The 19,845-nt window shown below is 45.8% G+C and overlaps 1 protein-coding gene across 1 annotated transcript in view; it reads left to right on the top strand.

Annotated features, from left to right (window-relative positions):
• Nucleotides 1-19,508, top strand: part of LOC130367285 (extracellular calcium-sensing receptor-like) — a 29,611-nt gene extending 10,103 nt beyond the window's left edge. The window contains exons 4-7 of the mRNA XM_056569690.1: nt 3,301-4,116; nt 12,271-12,495; nt 12,598-12,721; nt 18,580-19,508. Of these exons, the coding sequence (XP_056425665.1) occupies nt 3,301-4,116; nt 12,271-12,495; nt 12,598-12,721; nt 18,580-19,508 (2,094 nt within the window). The remainder of the gene's footprint in view (nt 1-3,300; nt 4,117-12,270; nt 12,496-12,597; nt 12,722-18,579) is intronic.
• The last annotated feature ends 337 nt before the right edge of the window (nt 19,509-19,845 follow it).

The following is a 19,845-nucleotide window of genomic DNA, read 5'->3' as shown; positions in this document are numbered from 1 at the left end:
GTACAACTGCTTTCTACCACTATGTGGTCACTGTATGGAGGGAATATTTCCTCCTTGTATACTGGTATTATGGATAGTATTGGTCTGAGTATATAGGATTTGGTCGGTAACAATGGGATGGACATAGGTATGGTGATGATAAGAGATGGGCGAATTTTTCAAAAATTCGATTCTTCACATTTTCGGAATAAAATTTGGTTCGATATATTTGTGGTGAATTACTATTAAAAACTGTTATTTCTGGGCTACAGAGAGCCTCAATAGGGGTGTAGAACACTTTGCCTTGCCGTAACACGTATAGGGAGTGTGCTTGGGTAGTGAAATAATACTGTTATTCAGTATTCCCTGCCTGCACTATGGTTGCATACAGTATTTGAATGGGGATTGCTTCCTTTGATGTTCTCAATTTGCAGACTATGAAACGACTTCTAAACTTTGCCTGCCTGCCTGCAGTGATGAGGGCTTGAGGTCAATCGATTTCCCAAGTGCTGATCTGTATTGTCAGTAACTCTGTTTAGTGACCACACAGTGTCTGCTCTCTCTCTAACCAAAACGAATGCGGGCTTGAGGTGAATGGATTCGTCACTGTAAAGATCTGTATTTTCAGTAACGGTGATTAGTGCGCACACAAACTCTGCTCTCTCAGCAAAACGTCAGGGAAGGAAATGCCGTCTTTGGCAATGGCTGACAAATATATAGGGCCGTGACATCACAGGGCTGGTTGGCTGGCTGCTGATAGGCTGCATGCCGCCATGTGATTCAGGGTCATCCCACCTATCCAACTTCCCAGACTTCCTTGCCCCATGTCGTCACATGTGTAGCCATCATTTAAGCCCCCCGGTCCGCACAAAATAGTGAATAAAGTGATTTTTTACCACGAAGATCAAGGAAATTCGGATTTGTTCAAATTTTTCATGAAATTCGGAATGAATTTGACTTCGTCAGCTTCGATTCGCCCATCTCTAGTGATGATATTCCTCTCCTTCTTGTATACTGGTATTATTGATAATATTGGCCTCAGTATACAGTATTTGGTCAGTAACAGTATGATGGTAATATGTATAGTGCTAATATTTCTCCTTATATACTGGTATTATTGATAATGTTGGTCTCAGTATACATGATTTGGTCAGTAACAGTATGATGATAATATGTATGGTGATATTTCTCCTTATATACTGGTATTATTGATAATATTGGTCTCAGTATACAGGATTTGGTCATTACCAGTATGGTGGTAATAATTAACGTGATAATATTTCCTCATTGAATACTGGTGTTATTGGTCTTTGTATACAGGATGTATTCAGTAACAAGGAAAAAATGTGTGCAGCTCACAAATCAAAAATCCGAGGATATAATTGGTTATATGCCGAAACCCCAACGGCCGGGAATAAATAATATATAAAAAGAAATATATAACCAATCCTTCTAGGATTTTACCCCGAAAGGTACACAATGAATTCCAAAATAATATAGAGAAATTTCAATTGATATAAATTTTATTAGACATATATAAAACAATTATATGAGATTGTATAAAATTACTCTAATCCTGGCACAGATATAATATAGGTGAATATTCCACTGGGCCCTAGTGGTATTGATCACCTAAAGCAGGAAGTATTTGTTCTGACAACCATAGATATGTAAAAAATTTATCAAAAAATGTATAAAAAATTATAAAAACATACCGGTCTGGAAAAAGGTATTATGTCCTTCTCTGATGCAGCTGATATAATATATCTTTGCGGTAAATAGATGGACAAGTGATGTATCCACTGTGCAGTTATTTTTTTCAGTCTATTTGACTAATACAGGCTTGGTCTGGTCTGTATTGGATACTGCTGTTACAATGTATCTCACCCGCTCCTGGCGCTCGATGTTGTCTCCGTCCACCATACGCCGGCTGCGCTGGCACAGGGCTGTCACTTGTGCAGAGTTTTACTTGTGCAGGGGTGTGTTTGGCACAACGTCCCCAGTGGCCTCCGTGTTGCTCCTGTGATGGTATTGCAGGGCGGGCGCAGCGCTGGCGTCCCTCGTGGTGGATGATGATGGAGAGTGGTAATTTCTCAGGGCGGGTGGAAGATGGATCTTTCCCAGCAGGTTCAGGTTGGTGGAAAATCACGGTGTAAGTCCAGATCAGACTGCAGCTGCGGTGGTTGTTGCTTCCAGTAAATGGTAAGTCTCTATGCCACGTTCACACCATCAATACATTGCAAGGTGCGGCAATTAACCTAGCAATATATTGATGGTGTGAACCTGGCAAAGAGACTTACCATTTACTGGAAGCAACAACCACCGCAGCTGCAGTCTGATCTGGACTTACACCGTGATTTTCCACCAACCTGAACCTGCTGGGAAAGATCCATCTTCCACCCGCCCTGAGAAATTACCACTCTCCATCATCATCCACCACGAGGGACGCCAGCGCTGCGCCCGCCCTGCAATACCATCACAGGAGCAACACGGAGGCCACTGGGGACGTTGTGCCAAACGTACTCCTGCACAAGTAAAACTCTGCACAAGTGACAGCCCTGTGCCAGCACAGCCGGCGTATGGTGGACGGAGATATCATCGAGCGCCAGGAGCGGGTGAGATATATTGTAACAGCAGTATTTAATACAGACCAGACCAAGCCTGTATTAGTCAAATAGACTGAAAAAAATAACTGCACAGTGGATACATCACTTGCCCATCTATTTACCGCAAAGATATATTATATCAGCTGCATCAGAGAAGGACATAATACCTTTTTCCAGACCGGTATATTTTTATAATTTTTTATAATTTTAAATTTTTTTTTTTTACATATCTATGGTTGTCAGAACAAATACTTCCTACTTTAGGTGATCAATACCACTAGGGCCCAGTGGAATATTCACCTATATTATATCTGTGCCAGGATTAGAGTAATTTTATACAATCTCATATAATTGTTTTATCTATGTCTAATAAAATTTATATCAATTGAAATTTCTCTATATTATTTTTGAATTCATTGTGTACCCTTCGGGGTAAAATCCTAGAAGGATTGGTTATATATTTCTTTTTATGTATTCAGTAACAGTATGATGGTAAAAGATAGTAACAGCTTAATAGATAGACATATAGTATACTATAAAGGGATAAATCTGGGTGTCGCTGCCAGGTGGGGCTGGTATGCAATAATTTCCAGGGCTGGTTTTCATCCCTAGTCTGGCCCTGAAGATACCATAAGCAAGCATCAGATGAAACCCAATTTTAGAAATGCGCTGTAAGGTCTTTTTTCCATCTAACTAAACCTTTGTTTCCATGCAGGTCAGCCATTTCTCAACAAGCCGTCTTCTGAGTGACAGGAACAAGTTCCCCTCCTTCTTCAGGACTGTACCCAGTGATGCATTTCAGTCACAAGGCCTTGCTAATCTAGTGCTGCATTTTGGTTGGACTTGGGTGGGACTGGTGGCTGTTGACAATGACTACGGTCATCAGGGAATACAGCTGGTCATTCAGGACATAGTGAAGGCTGGTGCTTGCGTTGCATTCACTGCATATATCCTGGGAAGCAAACCGGACCGCAACGCTCCACACATTGTAAAAGTCATGAAGGAGTCCACCGTGAGGGTGGTCATTGTCTTCTCTACTGAACTTGACTTTATCCCGGTTGCGGACGAGATATTGAGGCAAAATCTCAGAGGGAAAATATTTGTTGCCAGTGAAGGTTGGTCAACGTCCTTCTTATACTCCATGGAAAAATTTGCTCCATTCTTTTCAGGCACCATTGGTTTAGCCCTCTACAGTGGAATCATTCCAGGATATGAACACTTCCTACACAAGGTCCAACCTTTTGACGATTCACAAACCTGGAAAAAGATCTTTTGGGAAGTAGTTTTCAACTGTACATTTTTGGATATTGGAAATAGAACAAAAACTGTAAGACAATGCACAGGAACAGAAAGTCTAACAAGTTTCCAAAATAGTTACATTGACGTCTCAAACCTCAGGACAACGTACAACGTCTACACTGCAGTTTATACTTTTGCTAATGCTTTAATGGATCTCCAGACTTGTAACAAGGGAAATGGGCCATTTATCAATAAAAGCTGTGCTGATATTCTGGATTTCAAGCCATGGCAGGTAATCTGATACATTTCTATTCTCTATCCACTTGAAAGGGTATTCCACTGCTAGACTTCTATCCAAAAGATAGGGGATAAGATGTCTGATCGCGGGGGTCCCACTGCTGGGGTCCCCCGCAATCTCCCGCAGCACCCAGCATTCTAAAAAAATGGCAGGTTCCTGCAGAAGTGGTCGTGACATCACGTGCACACCCCCTTGTGATGTCACACCACGCCCCCTCCATTCAGGTCTATGGGAGGTCAAGTGTTGGTAGACACGCACCCTCCCATAGACATTAATGGAGGGGGCTTGGTGGGATGTCACGAGGGGACATGGTCGTGACGTCACGATCATGGCCTCTGACAAAATGTTCAGAACGCAGAAGAACCGGAGTACCCCTTGAAGGGTCTATAGTAATATAATAAAAGTTGGGTTTTCCGTATTGGACAAACCCAATTTAGGAAGAGGTTCTGTCTAATACTAATCTGATCACAGAGCACCCTAAAGGTACGTTCACATGGGCGGATTACCTGCGGAATTCCTGCAACGTATTTGCTGCGGAAAATCTGCTGCGAATTTTGCTACCATTAACTTCAATTGGTCTGAAGGAATATCTGCAAATCGGCCTCTATTGCAGATTTTCTGCTGACCCATTGAAGTCAATGGTAGCAAAATACGCTGCAGATTTTCTGCAGCAAATTTCTTCAGGCTACCTGCCTCAGCTACTATTCTGATCCTGCCACCCGCCTGATGCCACACATCTGATGCCAAGTTCTGCTTTTTTCCTCCCCCTTCGTCACTGGGTACTGGTATTGCCACCCACCACACCACTCTGTCATCTGGTCACTTTCAGGACTCCTGATGCTGCTGTTTCCAGCTCCAGGCTGTCTCATTCTGCCACCATACTTTCTCCTCATGCTGATACCAGCTCAAGGCTGTCTCATTCTGCCACCATATGTCCACCTCCAGGTTGAGTCATTCAGCCACTTTATGTTCTCCTTATGCTGCCGCCACCTCCACTCTGTGCCATTCAGCCACTATATGGTCTCCTCATACTGATGCCACCTCCAGGCTCTGTCATTGTGCTTCTCTGCGACAGTGATTCTAATAGCGACGCCTCTGATCTGCATGTCATACTGAATAACAGTATTATTTCACTAACCCAGCACACACCTATGCATGTAACAGCAAGTTAACGTGTTCTACACCCCTATTGAGGCTCTCTTAATAGCGATTTGCCAAGAAAAAAATTCAGACCGAAACTAATTTTTTTGGACAATAAAAAAAAAATTGGGGGGACAATTTTATAAAAATTCGCTCAGCTCTAGTGTCCATTCAAATATATGAGGTTTCTGTGTAAAGCTAGGACAACCTTGGTCGTCTGGAGAGAGAGAGGTGCTTTTTACAGCATTAGCTAATTTTTGGAAGCCCTGAATAAAGGACTATATAGATTATATAAGAATAGATTTTCTAAACCAAGTAAACTCATTTAAGATGTTCAAGGTGGTAGGAAATTCGCCCATTTTAGCAGCTCCATTCTCCTTACCTTCACACATGGGAAAGGCTTACACAATGCGTCTGTCACGATGCCGGCTGGCAGGAGGTGGATCCTCTGTGCCAGAGAGGGATTGGCGTGGACCGTGCTAGTGGATCGGTTCTAAGTCACTACTGGTTTTCACCAGAGCCCGCCGCAAAGCAGGATGGTCTTGCTGCGGCGGTAGTGACCAGGTCGTATCCACTAGCAACGGCTCAACCTCTCTGACTGCTGAATATAGGCGCGGTACAAGGGAGTAGACAGAAGCAAGGTCGGACGTAGCAGAAGGTCGGGGCAGGCAGCAAGGATCGTAGTCAGGGGCAACGGCAGGAGGTCTGGAACACAGGCTAGGAACACACAAGGAAACGCTTTCACTGGCACAATGGCAACAAGATCCGGCGAGGGAGTGCAGGGGAAGTGAGGATAAATAGGGAGTGCACAGGTGAACACACTAATTAGAACCACTGCGCCAATCAGCGGCGCAGTGGCCCTTTAAATCGCAGAGACCCGGCGCGCGCGCGCCCTAGGGAGCGGGGCCGCGCGCGCCGGGACAGGACCGACGGAGAGCGAGTCAGGTACGGGAGCCGGGGTGCGCATCGCGAGCGGGCGCCACCCGCATCGCGAATCGCATCCCGGCTGGAGGTGGTATCGCAGCGCCCCGGGTCAGTGGATCTGACCGGAGCGCTGCAGTAGCGAGAGTGTAGCGAGCGCTCCGGGGAGGAGCGGGGACCCGGAGCGCTCGGCGTAACAGTACCCCCCCCCTTGGGTCTCCCCCTCTTCTTAGAGCCTGAGAACCTGAGGAGCAGACTTTTGTCTAGGATATTCTCCTCAGGTTCCCAGGATCTCTCTTCTGGACCACAACCCTCCCAATCAACTAAAAAAAAAGTTTTACCCCTGACCTTTTTGGATGCCAGTATCTCTTTAACGGAGAAGATGTCCGAGGAGCCGGAAACAGGAGTGGGGGAAACAAGTTTGGGAGAGAAACGGTTGATAATGAGTGGTTTAAGAAGAGAAACGTGAAAGGCATTAGGGATACGAAGAGAAGGAGGAAGAAGAAGTTTGTAAGAGACAGGATTAATCTGGCACAAAATTTTGAAAGGACCAAGATAGCGTGGTCCCAACTTGTAGCTAGGGACACGGAAGCGGACATATTTAGCGGAGAGCCATACCTTGTCTCCAGGAGAAAAAATGGGGGGAGCTCTTCTTTTCTTATCAGCAAACTTCTTCATGCGTGATGAAGCCTGTAAGAGAGAATTTTGGGTCTCTTTCCATATGGTGGAAAGATCACGAGATATTTCATCCACAGCGGGCAAACCAGAGGGCAAGGGGGTAGGGAGGGGGGGAAGAGGGTGACGGCCGTACACCACGAAAAATGGGGATTTGGAGGAAGATTCAGAGACTCTGAAGTTATACGAGAATTCGGCCCATGGTAGAAGATCTGCCCAGTCATCCTGGCGGGAGGAAACAAAATGTCGTAAATAATCACCTAAGACCTGGTTAATTCTTTCTACTTGCCCATTGGATTGAGGATGATATGCAGAAGAAAAGTTTAATTTAATCTTGAGTTGTTTACAGAGAGCCCTCCAAAATTTTGACACAAATTGGACGCCTCGATCCGAGACGATCTGCGTGGGCAACCCGTGAAGACGAAAAATGTGTACAAAAAATTGTTTTGCCAACTGAGGCGCTGAAGGGAGACCAGGAAGAGGGATGAAATGTGCCATTTTGGAGAATCGATCAACGACTACCCAAACAACAGTGTTGCCACGGGATGGGGGTAGGTCTGTAATAAAGTCCATACCAATCAGAGACCAAGGCTGTTCGGGGACAGGCAGAGGATGAAGAAGACCAGCGGGCTTCTGGCGAGGAGTCTTATCCCGGGCACAGACAGTGCAGGCTCGCACAAAGTCCACGACATCCGTCTCCAGAGTCGGCCACCAATAGAAGCGAGAGATGAGTTGCACGGATTTCTTGATGCCCGCATGACCTGCGAGGTGGGAGGAGTGACCCCATTTGAGGATTCCGAGGCGTTGGCGTGGAGAGACGAAGGTCTTCCCTGGAGGAGTTTGCCTGATGGAGGCTGGAGAAGAGGAGATCAGGCAGTCAGGAGGAATGATGTGTTGCGGAGAGAGTTCTACTTCCGAGGCATCCGAGGAACGAGAGAGAGCATCGGCCCTAATGTTCTTATCGGCAGGCCGAAAATGAATTTCAAAATTAAATCGGGCAAAGAACAGAGACCACCTGGCCTGGCGAGGATTCAGCCGTTGGGCAGACTGGAGATAGGAGAGGTTCTTGTGATCGGTGTAAATAATAACTGGAAATCTTGATCCCTCCAGCAGATGCCTCCATTCCTCAAGTGCTAATTTAATGGCTAGAAGCTCTCGATCCCCGATGGAGTAGTTCCTCTCCGCCGGAGAGAAGGTCCTAGAAAAAAAACCACAAGTAACAGGATGCCCAGAAGAATTTTTTTGTAGAAGGACAGCTCCAGCTCCTACTGAGGAGGCATCAACCTCCAATAGGAAGGGTTTAGATGGGTCAGGTCTGGAGAGCACGGGAGCCGAAGAAAAGGCAGACTTGAGCCGTTTAAAGGCGTCTTCCGCTTGAGGAGGCCATGACTTAGGATTGGCATTTTTTTTGGTTAAAGCCACGATAGGAGCCACAATGGTAGAAAAATGTGGAATAAATTGTCTGTAATAATTGGCGAACCCCAAAAAACGTTGGATAGCACGGAGTCCGGAGGGGCGTGGCCAATCTAAGACGGCAGAGAGTTTGTCTGGATCCATTTGTAGTCCCTGGCCAGAGACCAAGTATCCTAGGAAAGGAAGAGATTGGCATTCAAACAGACATTTCTCCATCTTGGCATAAAGTTGATTGTCACGAAGTCTCTGAAGAACCATACGGACATGCTGGCGGTGTTCTTCTAGATTGGCAGAAAAAATCAGGATATCGTCCAAATATACAACAACACAGGAGTATAAGAGGTCACGAAAAATTTCATTAACAAAGTCTTGGAAGACGGCAGGGGCGTTGCACAGGCCAAAGGGCATGACCAGATACTCAAAGTGTCCATCTCTAGTGTTAAATGCCGTTTTCCATTCATCCCCCTCTCTGATGCGGATGAGATTATAAGCACCTCTTAAGTCCAGTTTGGTAAAGATGTGGGCACCTTGGAGGCGATCAAAGAGTTCAGAGATGAGAGGTAGGGGGTAGCGGTTCTTTACCGTGATTTTATTAAGACCGCGGTAGTCAATGCAAGGACGTAGGGAGCCATCTTTTTTGGACACAAAGAAAAATCCGGCTCCGGCAGGAGAGGAGGATTTGCGGATAAAGCCCTTTTTTAAATTTTCCTGGATGTACTCCGACATAGCAAGAGTCTCTGGGGCAGAGAGGGGATAAATTCTGCCCCGGGGTGGAGTAGTACCCGGGAGGAGGTCAATAGGACAATCATAAGGCCTGTGAGGAGGTAGAGTCTCAGCTTGTTTTTTGCAAAAAACATCCGCAAAGTCCATATAGGCCTTAGGGAGACCGGTTACAGGGGGAACCACAGAGTCACGGCAAGGGGTACTGGGAACCGGTTTAAGGCAGTCCTTGAAACAAGAGGAGCCCCAACTCTTGATTTCCCCAGTGGACCAATCCAGGGTTGGGGAATGGTGTTGAAGCCAGGGTAGTCCAAGGAGAATTTCGGAAGTGCAATTGGGGAGGACCAAAAATTCAATTTTCTCGTGATGAGGTCCGATGCACATTAGAAGGGGCTCCGTGCGGACACGTATGGTACAGTCCAATCTTTCATTGTTAACACAATTGATGTAGAGGGGTCTGGCGAGACTGGTCACCGGGATGTTGAACCTGTTGACGAGAGAGGCCAAAATAAAATTTCCTGCAGATCCGGAATCCAAGAAGGCCATAGTAGAGAAGGAGAAGGTAGAGGCAGATATCCGCACAGGCACAGTAAGACGTGGAGAAGCAGAGTTGACATCAAGGACTGCCTCACCTTTGTGCGGAGTCAGCGTACGTCTTTCCAGGCGGGGAGGACGGATAGGACAATCCTTCAGGAAGTGTTCGGTACCGGCACAGTACAGGCAGAGATTCTCCATACGGCGTCTTGTCCTCTCTTGAGGTGTCAGGCGAGACCGGTCGACCTGCATAGCCTCCACGGCGGGAGGCACAGGAACGGATTGCAGGGGACCAGAGGAGAGAGGAGCCGGGGAGAAAAAACGCCTCGTGCGAACAAAGTCCATATCCTGGCGGAGCTCCTGACGCCTTTCGGAAAAACGCATGTCAATGCGAGTGGCTAGATGAATGAGTTCATGTAGGTTAGCAGGGATTTCTCGTGCGGCCAGAACATCTTTAATGTTGCTGGATAGGCCTTTTTTAAAGGTCGCGCAGAGGGCCTCATTATTCCAGGATAGTTCTGAAGCAAGAGTACGGAATTGTACGGCGTACTCGCCAACGGAAGAATTACCCTGGACCAGGTTCAACAGGGCAGTCTCAGCAGAAGAGGCTCGGGCAGATTCCTCAAAGACACTTCGAATTTCCGAGAAGAAGGAGTGTATAGAGGCAGTGACGGGGTCATTGCGGTCCCAGAGCGGTGTGGCCCATGACAGAGCTTTTCCAGACAGAAGGCTGACTACGAAAGCCACCTTAGACCTTTCAGTAGGAAACTGGTCCGACATCATCTCCAAGTGCAGGGAACATTGGGAAAGAAAGCCACGGCAAAATTTAGAGTCCCCATCAAATTTATCCGGCAAGGATAGTCGTAGGCCAGAAGCGGCCACTCGCTGCGGAGGAGGTGCAGGAGCTGGCGGAGGAGATGATTGCTGAAGCTGTGGTAGTAGCTGCTGTAGCATCACGGTCAGTTGAGACAGCTGTTGGCCTTGTTGCGCTATCTGTTGTGACTGCTGGGCGACCACCGTGGTGAGGTCGGCGACAACTGGCAGAGGAACTTCAGCGGGATCCATGGCCGGATCTACTGTCACGATGCCGGCTGGCAGGAGGTGGATCCTCTGTGCCAGAGAGGGATTGGCGTGGACCGTGCTAGTGGATCGGTTCTAAGTCACTACTGGTTTTCACCAGAGCCCGCCGCAAAGCGGGATGGTCTTGCTGCGGCGGTAGTGACCAGGTCGTATCCACTAGCAACGGCTCAACCTCTCTGACTGCTGAAGATAGGCGCGGTACAAGGGAGTAGACAGAAGCAAGGTCGGACGTAGCAGAAGGTCGGGGCAGGCAGCAAGGATCGTAGTCAGGGGCAACGGCAGGAGGTCTGGAACACAGGCTAGGAACACACAAGGAAACGCTTTCACTGGCACAATGGCAACAAGATCCGGCGAGGGAGTGCAGGGGAAGTGAGGATAAATAGGGAGTGCACAGGTGAACACACTAATTAGAACCACTGCGCCAATCAGCGGCGCAGTGGCCCTTTAAATCGCAGAGACCCGGCGCGCGCGCGCCCTAGGGAGCGGGGCCGCGCGCGCCGGGACAGGACCGACGGAGAGCGAGTCAGGTACGGGAGCCGGGGTGCGCATCGCGAGCGGGCGCCACCCGCATCGCGAATCGCATCCCGGCTGGAGGTGGTATCGCAGCGCCCCGGGTCAGTGGATCTGACCGGAGCGCTGCAGTAGCGAGAGTGTAGCGAGCGCTCCGGGGAGGAGCGGGGACCCGGAGCGCTCGGCGTAACAGCGTCTCTTGTTGATGTCACAACTAGTGATGAGCAGCAGGGACCAAATTTGAATTTGCGATATTTCACAAATATATGTATGAATATTCGTCCTATGTTCGCGAAATTCGCATATTCGCTATGTATGTTCTCTTTTTTTTTTCATGTGAAAATTTTTTATGAAATTCACATAGTGCGCATGAGCAATTATATCTTTCACCTAAAAGAAGGGAGGGATCAGTGTCCTCTGACTGGAAGTGCCAATATTTGCGAATATTTGCATATTTGCATATATTCTCATATATATACGCATATTCTAAATAAAATTATGAATATTTGTCATTACAAATATACATCACTATATTCTAAATATTCCCGAAATCAAGAAGTGCCAATATTCGCGGTAAAAATTTGCATTTTGAATATTTGCGCTCAACACTAGTCACAACAGAGTTCCCTGATTTCCACTTTTAACATACCTCTAACAATATGGTATGGAGGGTGGGCCTCAAAATCAACTCATCTAGTCAGGGCCTGTTCTGCCTATAGGCTGCAAGAAAGTTAGTAGCCAGCCAGTATCCAAAGCACCCGCCCAGCCAGCACCCCTGTCGCATGATACCCCCCTGATACCATAATAATCTGAATTCTTCAGCCTGCTGGAGGAGCGCAGTGCCACCTCCAAGGCCAGACAGGCAGGTCAGGACCATCCAGCATCCTGACATTGCGCGCACCTCCATAAATCCGCCCCATGAGGAGGAGGTTTGTTACAGTGTGTCACCCCAGTAGTAAGGTGGGGACTGCCAAAGGGCAGAGCCAATGGGTGGGGTCAAGGGCTGGCAAAATTAGCTTTCGCCTAGGGTGGGAAAAATCCTTGCACCAGCCTTGCCTCTAGTGGTCTTATCTAACCCTGTTGGTCTGAGAACGTCATATTATAATCAAAGGCAAAATTAAGGTGAAGGGTAAAAGCTGTGCTGTCACCTTTCAGCTCCTGTATTATATGAAGAAGGCGAGAGTGACGTTGAGTAATGGAAAAGAATTTTACTTTGATGAGAATGGAGACGCTCCCGCCATCTATGACATTGTAAACTGGCAGCTGAGGCCAGAAGGCACCATACAACCTGCAAAAATTGGAAGTTATGACTCCACAACTTCTAACGGGATCTTCACAATAAAAACTGGAGCTATCCTATGGGACAACGGAGAAACACAGGTAGGTCTGGAATAATTGGGTATTGGATATGAAGCCACTGCATGTCATACGGAGAAATAGACATCAACACATTTTATGTCTTAATACCTACTTTTCCTTTAGGTCCCTCAGTCTGTTTGCAGTAAGGCTTGTCCTTTAGGATACTGGAAAGCTACCAATTCGAGAGAACCAGTCTGTTGTTTCCAATGTGTCCCTTGTCCACTGGGTGAAGTCTCCAACCAGACAGGTAAATTGTCCTCTAGAAGAAAAACTTCCAAGCTCCATTCATAGTTACAGCTGTCTCACCAGGCAGCGGAACATAATGGGGGCTATTTATGAAGCATTTAACCCTGGTTTTCTTGGGTAAATTTGTCACCACATTTTGACGCAGTACGACTCTTCCTGCGACTTCACATCTCTCCCTCTCACCCACTTCCATGTACATCCCTCCCCTCTTACATGTCACATTTCTCCCTCTCATGTCACATCTCCCCCCCTCCATGTCACATCTCTCCCTCTCATGTCACATCCCCACCGCACCCCTCCCCCTACCAATGTCGCATCCTCCCCATTTCCTGTCCACACCCCCCATGTCACATCTTTCCATTAATCTTGTGTGAGGGAAACAAATCTCTAATGCTCACTTATAGGGACCACAGATCCTGTTCTCCTCCGTTCACTCCATTATCTTATGAGACTTACAGGACCTTCCTGCTTAGCCAATCACTGGCCTGACATGTGACACCACTGCGACCACTGATTGGCTGAGCGGGAAAGGTCCTGGATCCAGTTGCTTGTCGGGATCACAGAGAAGATATCGGGACCGCACGGAGGAGAACGGATCTGTGTCAGACATAAGGGGACCGGGGCTAGGTGAGTATCAGGTGCTCATATTATTGCTTAGGACAGTGTTTGTCAATCAGGGTGCCTCTAGCTGTTGCAAAGCTACAACTCCCGGCATGCCTTCGGCTGTCCGGGCATGCTGGGAGTTCTAGTTTTGCAATAGCCAGAGGCACCCTGGTTTACAACACTGATTTAGCACTTGAATTCTGGCGGCAGCCCGGACCCTACGTGTGTGATGTCGTGCCGAGCCGCAGGTAATCGCAAATTTTCCTCCCACCACCTTCCCTATGAGTTGGGTTGGATTTTGGATTGTTGCTGTGGTAGATGAGTTTTTGAATTATTTTTTGCACCGGTCAGGGATTTATAAAAATTATACTTTTTAAAAAAGTGGCATACTTTGGCACAACCCACCAAAACGGCATTAATCACCACCAGATAAATAAGAGCTTACAAACTAACTGTTAAAAATGTTATTAAAAAGTCGCATAATTGTACCTTGGACTAAAAAAATGCACATAAAGTCCCAGAAAAACATCATACAAAGAGGAGTACTGATGTAACAAAATGTGATCAGCACCAGATTTATCACAAGCCCTGCACCATGTCATAAAGTTGGTGCCTACTCCACTTTTCATGAATACCACCCAATGTTTTGACATATTTTTTAACCTATCCAATGGATCTCTGCTGGCTCTATTACAGTATCAGTCAAAACTTTGGACACACGTTTTCATTCCATGTTTGCTAGTTTTTTCAATTTTTTACATTGTATATTCATATTAAATGGGTACTCCGGTGGAAAACATTTTATATATATATATATATATATATATATATATATATATACTGGTGCCAGAAAGTTAAACAGATTTGAAAATTACTTTTATTAAAAAATCTTAATCCTTCCAGTACTTTTTGGCGGCTTTATACTACAGAGGAAATGCTTTTCTTTTTGGATCTCTCTTCTTTTTGTTCTCTACTGACTTCTGCTTTCCATTTTAGGAACCGTCCAGAGCAGGAGAAAATCCCCATAGAAAACATATGCTGCTCTGGACAGTTCCTAAAATGGACAGCAGAGGTCAGTAGAGAGCAAAAAGAGAGATCCAAAAAGAAAAGCATTTCCTCTGTAGTATAAAGCCGCTAAAAAGTACTGGAAGGATTAAGATTTTTTAATAAAAGTAATTTTCAATTCTGTTTAACTTTCTGGCACCAGTATATATATATATATATATATATATATATATATATATATATATATATATAAATGTTTTCCACCGGAGTACCCATTTAAAGGCATAAACATTAGCGGGGAACACATAAAGTAGTAGCATGAAACCATGAGAGGTATAGAGTCACTAGGCACTGCTAGCCTTGATAGATGTCCTGGAGCAATGGATGTGGGGTGCCCTTCCGTGAATACAGTGTCACAGACTGAAAGTCATTGGAGAGATAAAATAATGCACTCCCCACACGTAATTGCTGTTCATCTGCGTGGATATTTATTGTATCCTGGGTCTTGATGTGTACAGCTAGACAAGCGAAACCAACAAACAGCGGGGACACGGGTGCAGGGGAGGGAAACAGACAAGAGACTGTTTCATGTCACTCGGATGCTTCTTCCGGTCTGGTTTCCACACAGGTGAATAGTGCATTTATGCAAATACAGTGTGGGGGGGGGGGGGCGTGTACATAGTTAAAAGCACAATATTGCACTAAGAACCTATCTTACATCATCTGTGCTATAGAAAAGAGGAAAGGTTGTTACGGTCATTGAGCCCCAGGGGGCCCAAAGCATTAAGGCGGCTTATCTTCTTAATAATAAAGAATCGCAATCTATTCCTCTTTATAATCATCAATATTTTAAACATGGGTCCCAAAGATAAAGCAGACCTACACTATGAACATCAGCTAAGAGAAACACCAGAAATCGAAATCTGGGGCTACAAGGTTCATTAATCATATGCATGAATTACATGCAGGAAATCTGTTTTTTTTTTTTTTGTAAAATTTGCAGGCATAGAAAGATTGGAAGCTACAGAAAGAGGAATAGCAGTTAAGAGAAACACCAGATATAAGCGCATGACGACCCAAAAAAGTTTAAATTAATAAAATACTTTATTGAACAAATATACTGAATACTGAATGACATACATTTAAAAGCAAATGTGCTGGAGGAACCGACTGACAGGTAGAGACTACACACTTAACAGGAAACTTAGTAACAAATGAATATAATCCATATACATCATAGGGACCATAGTGGTTACAATATGTTAAAAAGTAAAGTGGCATAGTGCATGAGACATATAAATCACAGAGGTCCTCAAGAAGATCACACATGTAAACAAAAGCACATTAAAGGAGTAGTCCGGTGCGCACTTTTATCATTTTATCCCGTCCGGGCTGCAAAATAAAAGAAAACACACTTTCTCTTACCTGCCAACGAGCCCCCGGAGCTCCGGTTCAGGTGTTCGGTTCCCGGGGCTGAATTCTTCTTACTTCCTGTTAGCCCGGCATGTCACACGGAGCTTCAGCCTATCACTGGCCGAGGCGGGACATTGCTGTGGCCAGTGATAGGCTGAAGCTCCGTGTGACGTGCCGGGCTAACAGGAAGTAAGAAGAATACAGCCCGGGGACCGAACACCTGTACCGGAGTGTACCGAAGCTCCGGGGGTTCGTTGGCAGGTAAGAGAAAGTGTGTTTTCTTTTATTTTGCAGCCCGGACGGGATAAAATGAAAAAAGTGCGTGCCGGACTACTCCTTTAACCCAGTATCATTACCACAATGGAGAGGAATGAACGTGCGAGCCTCCACCACCCAATGTTTCGCTGAAGGCTTCATCCTTGAAGGGGTAGTCCAGTGGTGAAAAACGTATCCCCTATCATAAGGATAGGGGATAAGTTTGAGATCGCAGGGGGTCCGACCGCTGGGGCACCCTGCGATCTCTCTGTACGGGGGCCAGGCTCTCCGGCCAGATAGCAAGTGTCGACCCCCGCACGAAGCGGCGGCTGACACGTCCCCTCAATGCATCGCTATTGCAGAGCTGGAGATTGCTGAAGGCAGCACTCCGGCTCTGCCATAGAGTTGTATTGAGGGGGCATGTTGACCGCCGCTTCGTCGTCGGGGCCCCGTACAGGAGATCGTGGGGGGCCCCAGCGGTCGGACCCCCCGTGATCTGCAACTTATCCCCTATCCTTAGGATAGGGGATAAGTTGTTCACCACTTGTTCACTACTAGACTACTCCTTTAAAGCCTATCCTATGGCCAGAAAACCCCTTTAATTTAAGACGTAAGGGTCAGTCAATCCAGTCAATTGAAGGGACTTTGAATTTTTTCCTTGAGTGCAGTGAAACAAACCCATAAAATGCTGTAATGAAACTGGGGAATCACCCCAGGAAAAGAAGACCAATAATTAATTTAGAGGATAAGTTCATTGGAGCCAACAGCCTCAGAAACGGCAAATACCATCAACTAAAATTAGAGCGACATAAATGTTACACAGAGATCAATTACAAGACACCTCTCAACCTCAACTGTTCAGAGGAGACTAGAAGGATGCGGCTTTTTTGGTGGAATTGCTGCAAAGAACCCACAACTGACGATCAACCAAAAAGAGGAGAATTTTGTTGTCCAGGTGACACAAGGAATGGACATTGGGTCTATAAAAATCTATACTTGATCAGATGAGACAAAATTTTAATGTTTTGTTCCAGAAAAGGAAGCGGAGAAAAGATACAGGAAATATAAGCGGATGGATTCCACATGTGTGTTTTCCCCCGTGAAGCATGGAGGAGGAGGTATAATGGTGTGGGGGTGCTTTCATGGTAACACTGTTGGGGATTTATTCAAAATGTGAGGCAAACTTATACAGAATAACTACCACACAATTCTGCAGTGACATGTCATCGCCTCTAGTTTGCATCTAGTGGGACCGTCATTTGTTTTTAAACAGGTCACTGACCCACAAGTACATCTCCAGGTTATGTAAGGGCTATTTGACCAAGAAGAAGAGTGATGGAGGGCTGACATGGCCTCCACAACCACCCAACCTTAACACAATGGAAATGTTTTGGGATGAGTTGGACTGATTGAAGGAATAGTAGCCAAAAAGTGATCAACACCTCTGGGGACTCCTTTATGACTATTAGAAAACTATTTTTTGGCTTACTGCTTAATTTAATATGTTTTATACTCCAGAGCTGCACCCACTATTTGGCTGGGGTTGAGGTTAATTTCCAGTTATAATTACTGTTTTCCATGACATCCCCTCCAAAGAATGGGGGATATGTTTTAGATCGCGGGGGGTCTGACAGCTGATCCCCCCCCCTCCCCTCCGCGTTCTCCTGCATAGGACCCGAGCTCTCCCAGGGAATGGACCGTGTGAACTCCTGCACAATGCAGCGGCCGGCACCCCCCATAGAGATATATGGCAGATGCTTGCTGACCCCCTCACAAAGCCAGGGACAGCCGGGGGCCTGTGCAGGAGATTGCGGGGGGGGGGGGGGGTCCCATTGGTCATCCTCCCGCAAACTAAAACTTAGCCCCTACCATTTGGATAGGGGATACGTTTTTCTGCATTAAAGTTTTCCTTTAAATTCAGGTCTTATGAATAGTTCCTTAAATGGGCACTGTCATTAAACATTAATTTTAATATTTGATTCCTTATGCCAAATAAATAACTTTTGTAAATGGCTTCCATGAAAAAAAAACTTTTTATGTTAGTTTTTCTGCTGTATACTTCTGTCCACCAGGGGTCTCCCTTCTTGGCCAGAATACATTCCGTCTGGTCAAAATCTCAGATTTTGGTCTCGTGCTTGTAATGGCAGGAGACCAAAATCAGTAAGTGTTTCTCTGCACTGAGCTTGATTGATTGCTGCAAAGAGCCGCACAGACTAAAAGCTGCACAGACTGGAAGCTGCAAAGAGCCTCACTGAAAGATACACAGACTGAAAGCTGCTGCACTGAGCTTGAGGTCTACTTTTCATCCTAGCACTGCAACAATGTGAGGGCGGAAGTGATCCCCCAGCAGGCTTCAGTGATGTCACGCCTGCTGGAAAATGCCCACTTTCTCCTGCTTGGAGATTGCACTGTGTGAGCAGAAATAAAAGTATAATACACCGCTTTTTAAAGCCCTGAATTTTTTTTTTTAAAGGTGGCAGGAGTGTTAGGAGTAGTTAGGGAATGCTGCCTGGTTAGTTTAGAAAAGTTTATTTGGTGACAGGTACTCTTTAACATAAAGCCCTAATGTTTTATGTATTTTAGATGCTCTCGGGTGCTTCAAATGTCCATGGGACAAGTGGCCAGATCTTCAGAAAACCAAATGTGTCCAAAAAACTGAAGATTACCTCTCCTATGAGGAGCCCTTAGGGACAACCTTGGCTGTCATTAACATCCTGTCTTCTCTGGGTCCTTACCTTATTTTGCGGATTCTAACACTGAATAGGTCGAGTGCCCTGGTGAAGGCCAGTAACTACTCTGTAAGTTGTCTTCTTCTAGGATCCCTCTCATTGTGCTTCCTTTGCTCTCTCTTTTTTATTGGCTACCCCAAGCCCGAGAAATGTCTCCTGAGGCAGGCTGCGTTTGGTATGGCCTTTGTTCTCTGTGTATCCTGCATCTTGGCTAAAACTATTATTGTGCTGTTCGCATTCATGGCCATAAAACCAAGAAGTAACATGAAGAAATGGACCAACACTCGAGTTTCTTACGTTATAATATCTACCTGCTTCCTATTTCAGTTCCTCCTCTGCATTAGCTGGCTTTCTCTTAGACCGCCCTTCATGGAGAACAATATTCACACCAACCCATCACTCATTATTGTTGAGTGTAATGAAGGATCGCCCATCGCTTTCTGGTCTATGTTGGGATACTTGTTCATCTTGGCTTCAATAAGCTTCTTGGTGGCTTTCCTGGTCAGGAGGCTTCCCAACAGCTTCAATGAGGCCCAGTATATAACATTCAGCATGTTGGCTTTTCTTTGTGTGTGGGTGTCCTTCATTCCTGCCACCCTCAGTGCCCAGGGAAAGTATACAGTGGCTATGGAAATTTTTGCTATCATGGCCTCCAGCTGGGCTATCTTAATATGTATGTTTCTACCAAAATGTTTTATTATAGTGTTCAGACCTGATAGGAATTCTAAAGACTATGTGATGCAAGGACACAGATATCCTGCGGTCAAAGCCTGGAGAATGTGAACATTGGGTTAAATCGGGTTTTAGGTTGTCCATCCATGAGCATTGTCCATCCATGTTAAGGTTTATATATAGAATAAATCTACATAAAAGTACAAGGTGTTGATGTTATTTGGCCTTTACTGTCGAATCTCTTCCTCAATGCTCCAGGAAGCCTCAGCAGCCTGGAGCAATCAATCACAAATGACACTGATCAATGCTAGGCTATGATATAGCATTGATCAGTGTATGCAGTCCAAGAACAATGCATGTAATAATCCCCTATGGGGACTAAAAAAAAAGTAAATTTTTTTTTTTTTTTATAAATGTGAGTTAACCCCTTCCCTAATACTAGTTTGAA

The sequence above is a fragment of the Hyla sarda genome, chromosome 4, assembly GCF_029499605.1.
Source record: "Hyla sarda isolate aHylSar1 chromosome 4, aHylSar1.hap1, whole genome shotgun sequence".
Taxonomy (NCBI): Eukaryota; Metazoa; Chordata; class Amphibia; order Anura; family Hylidae; genus Hyla; species Hyla sarda.
The sequence above is the reverse complement of the archived record's forward strand: the minus strand, read 5'-3'. Positions and strand labels throughout refer to the sequence as shown.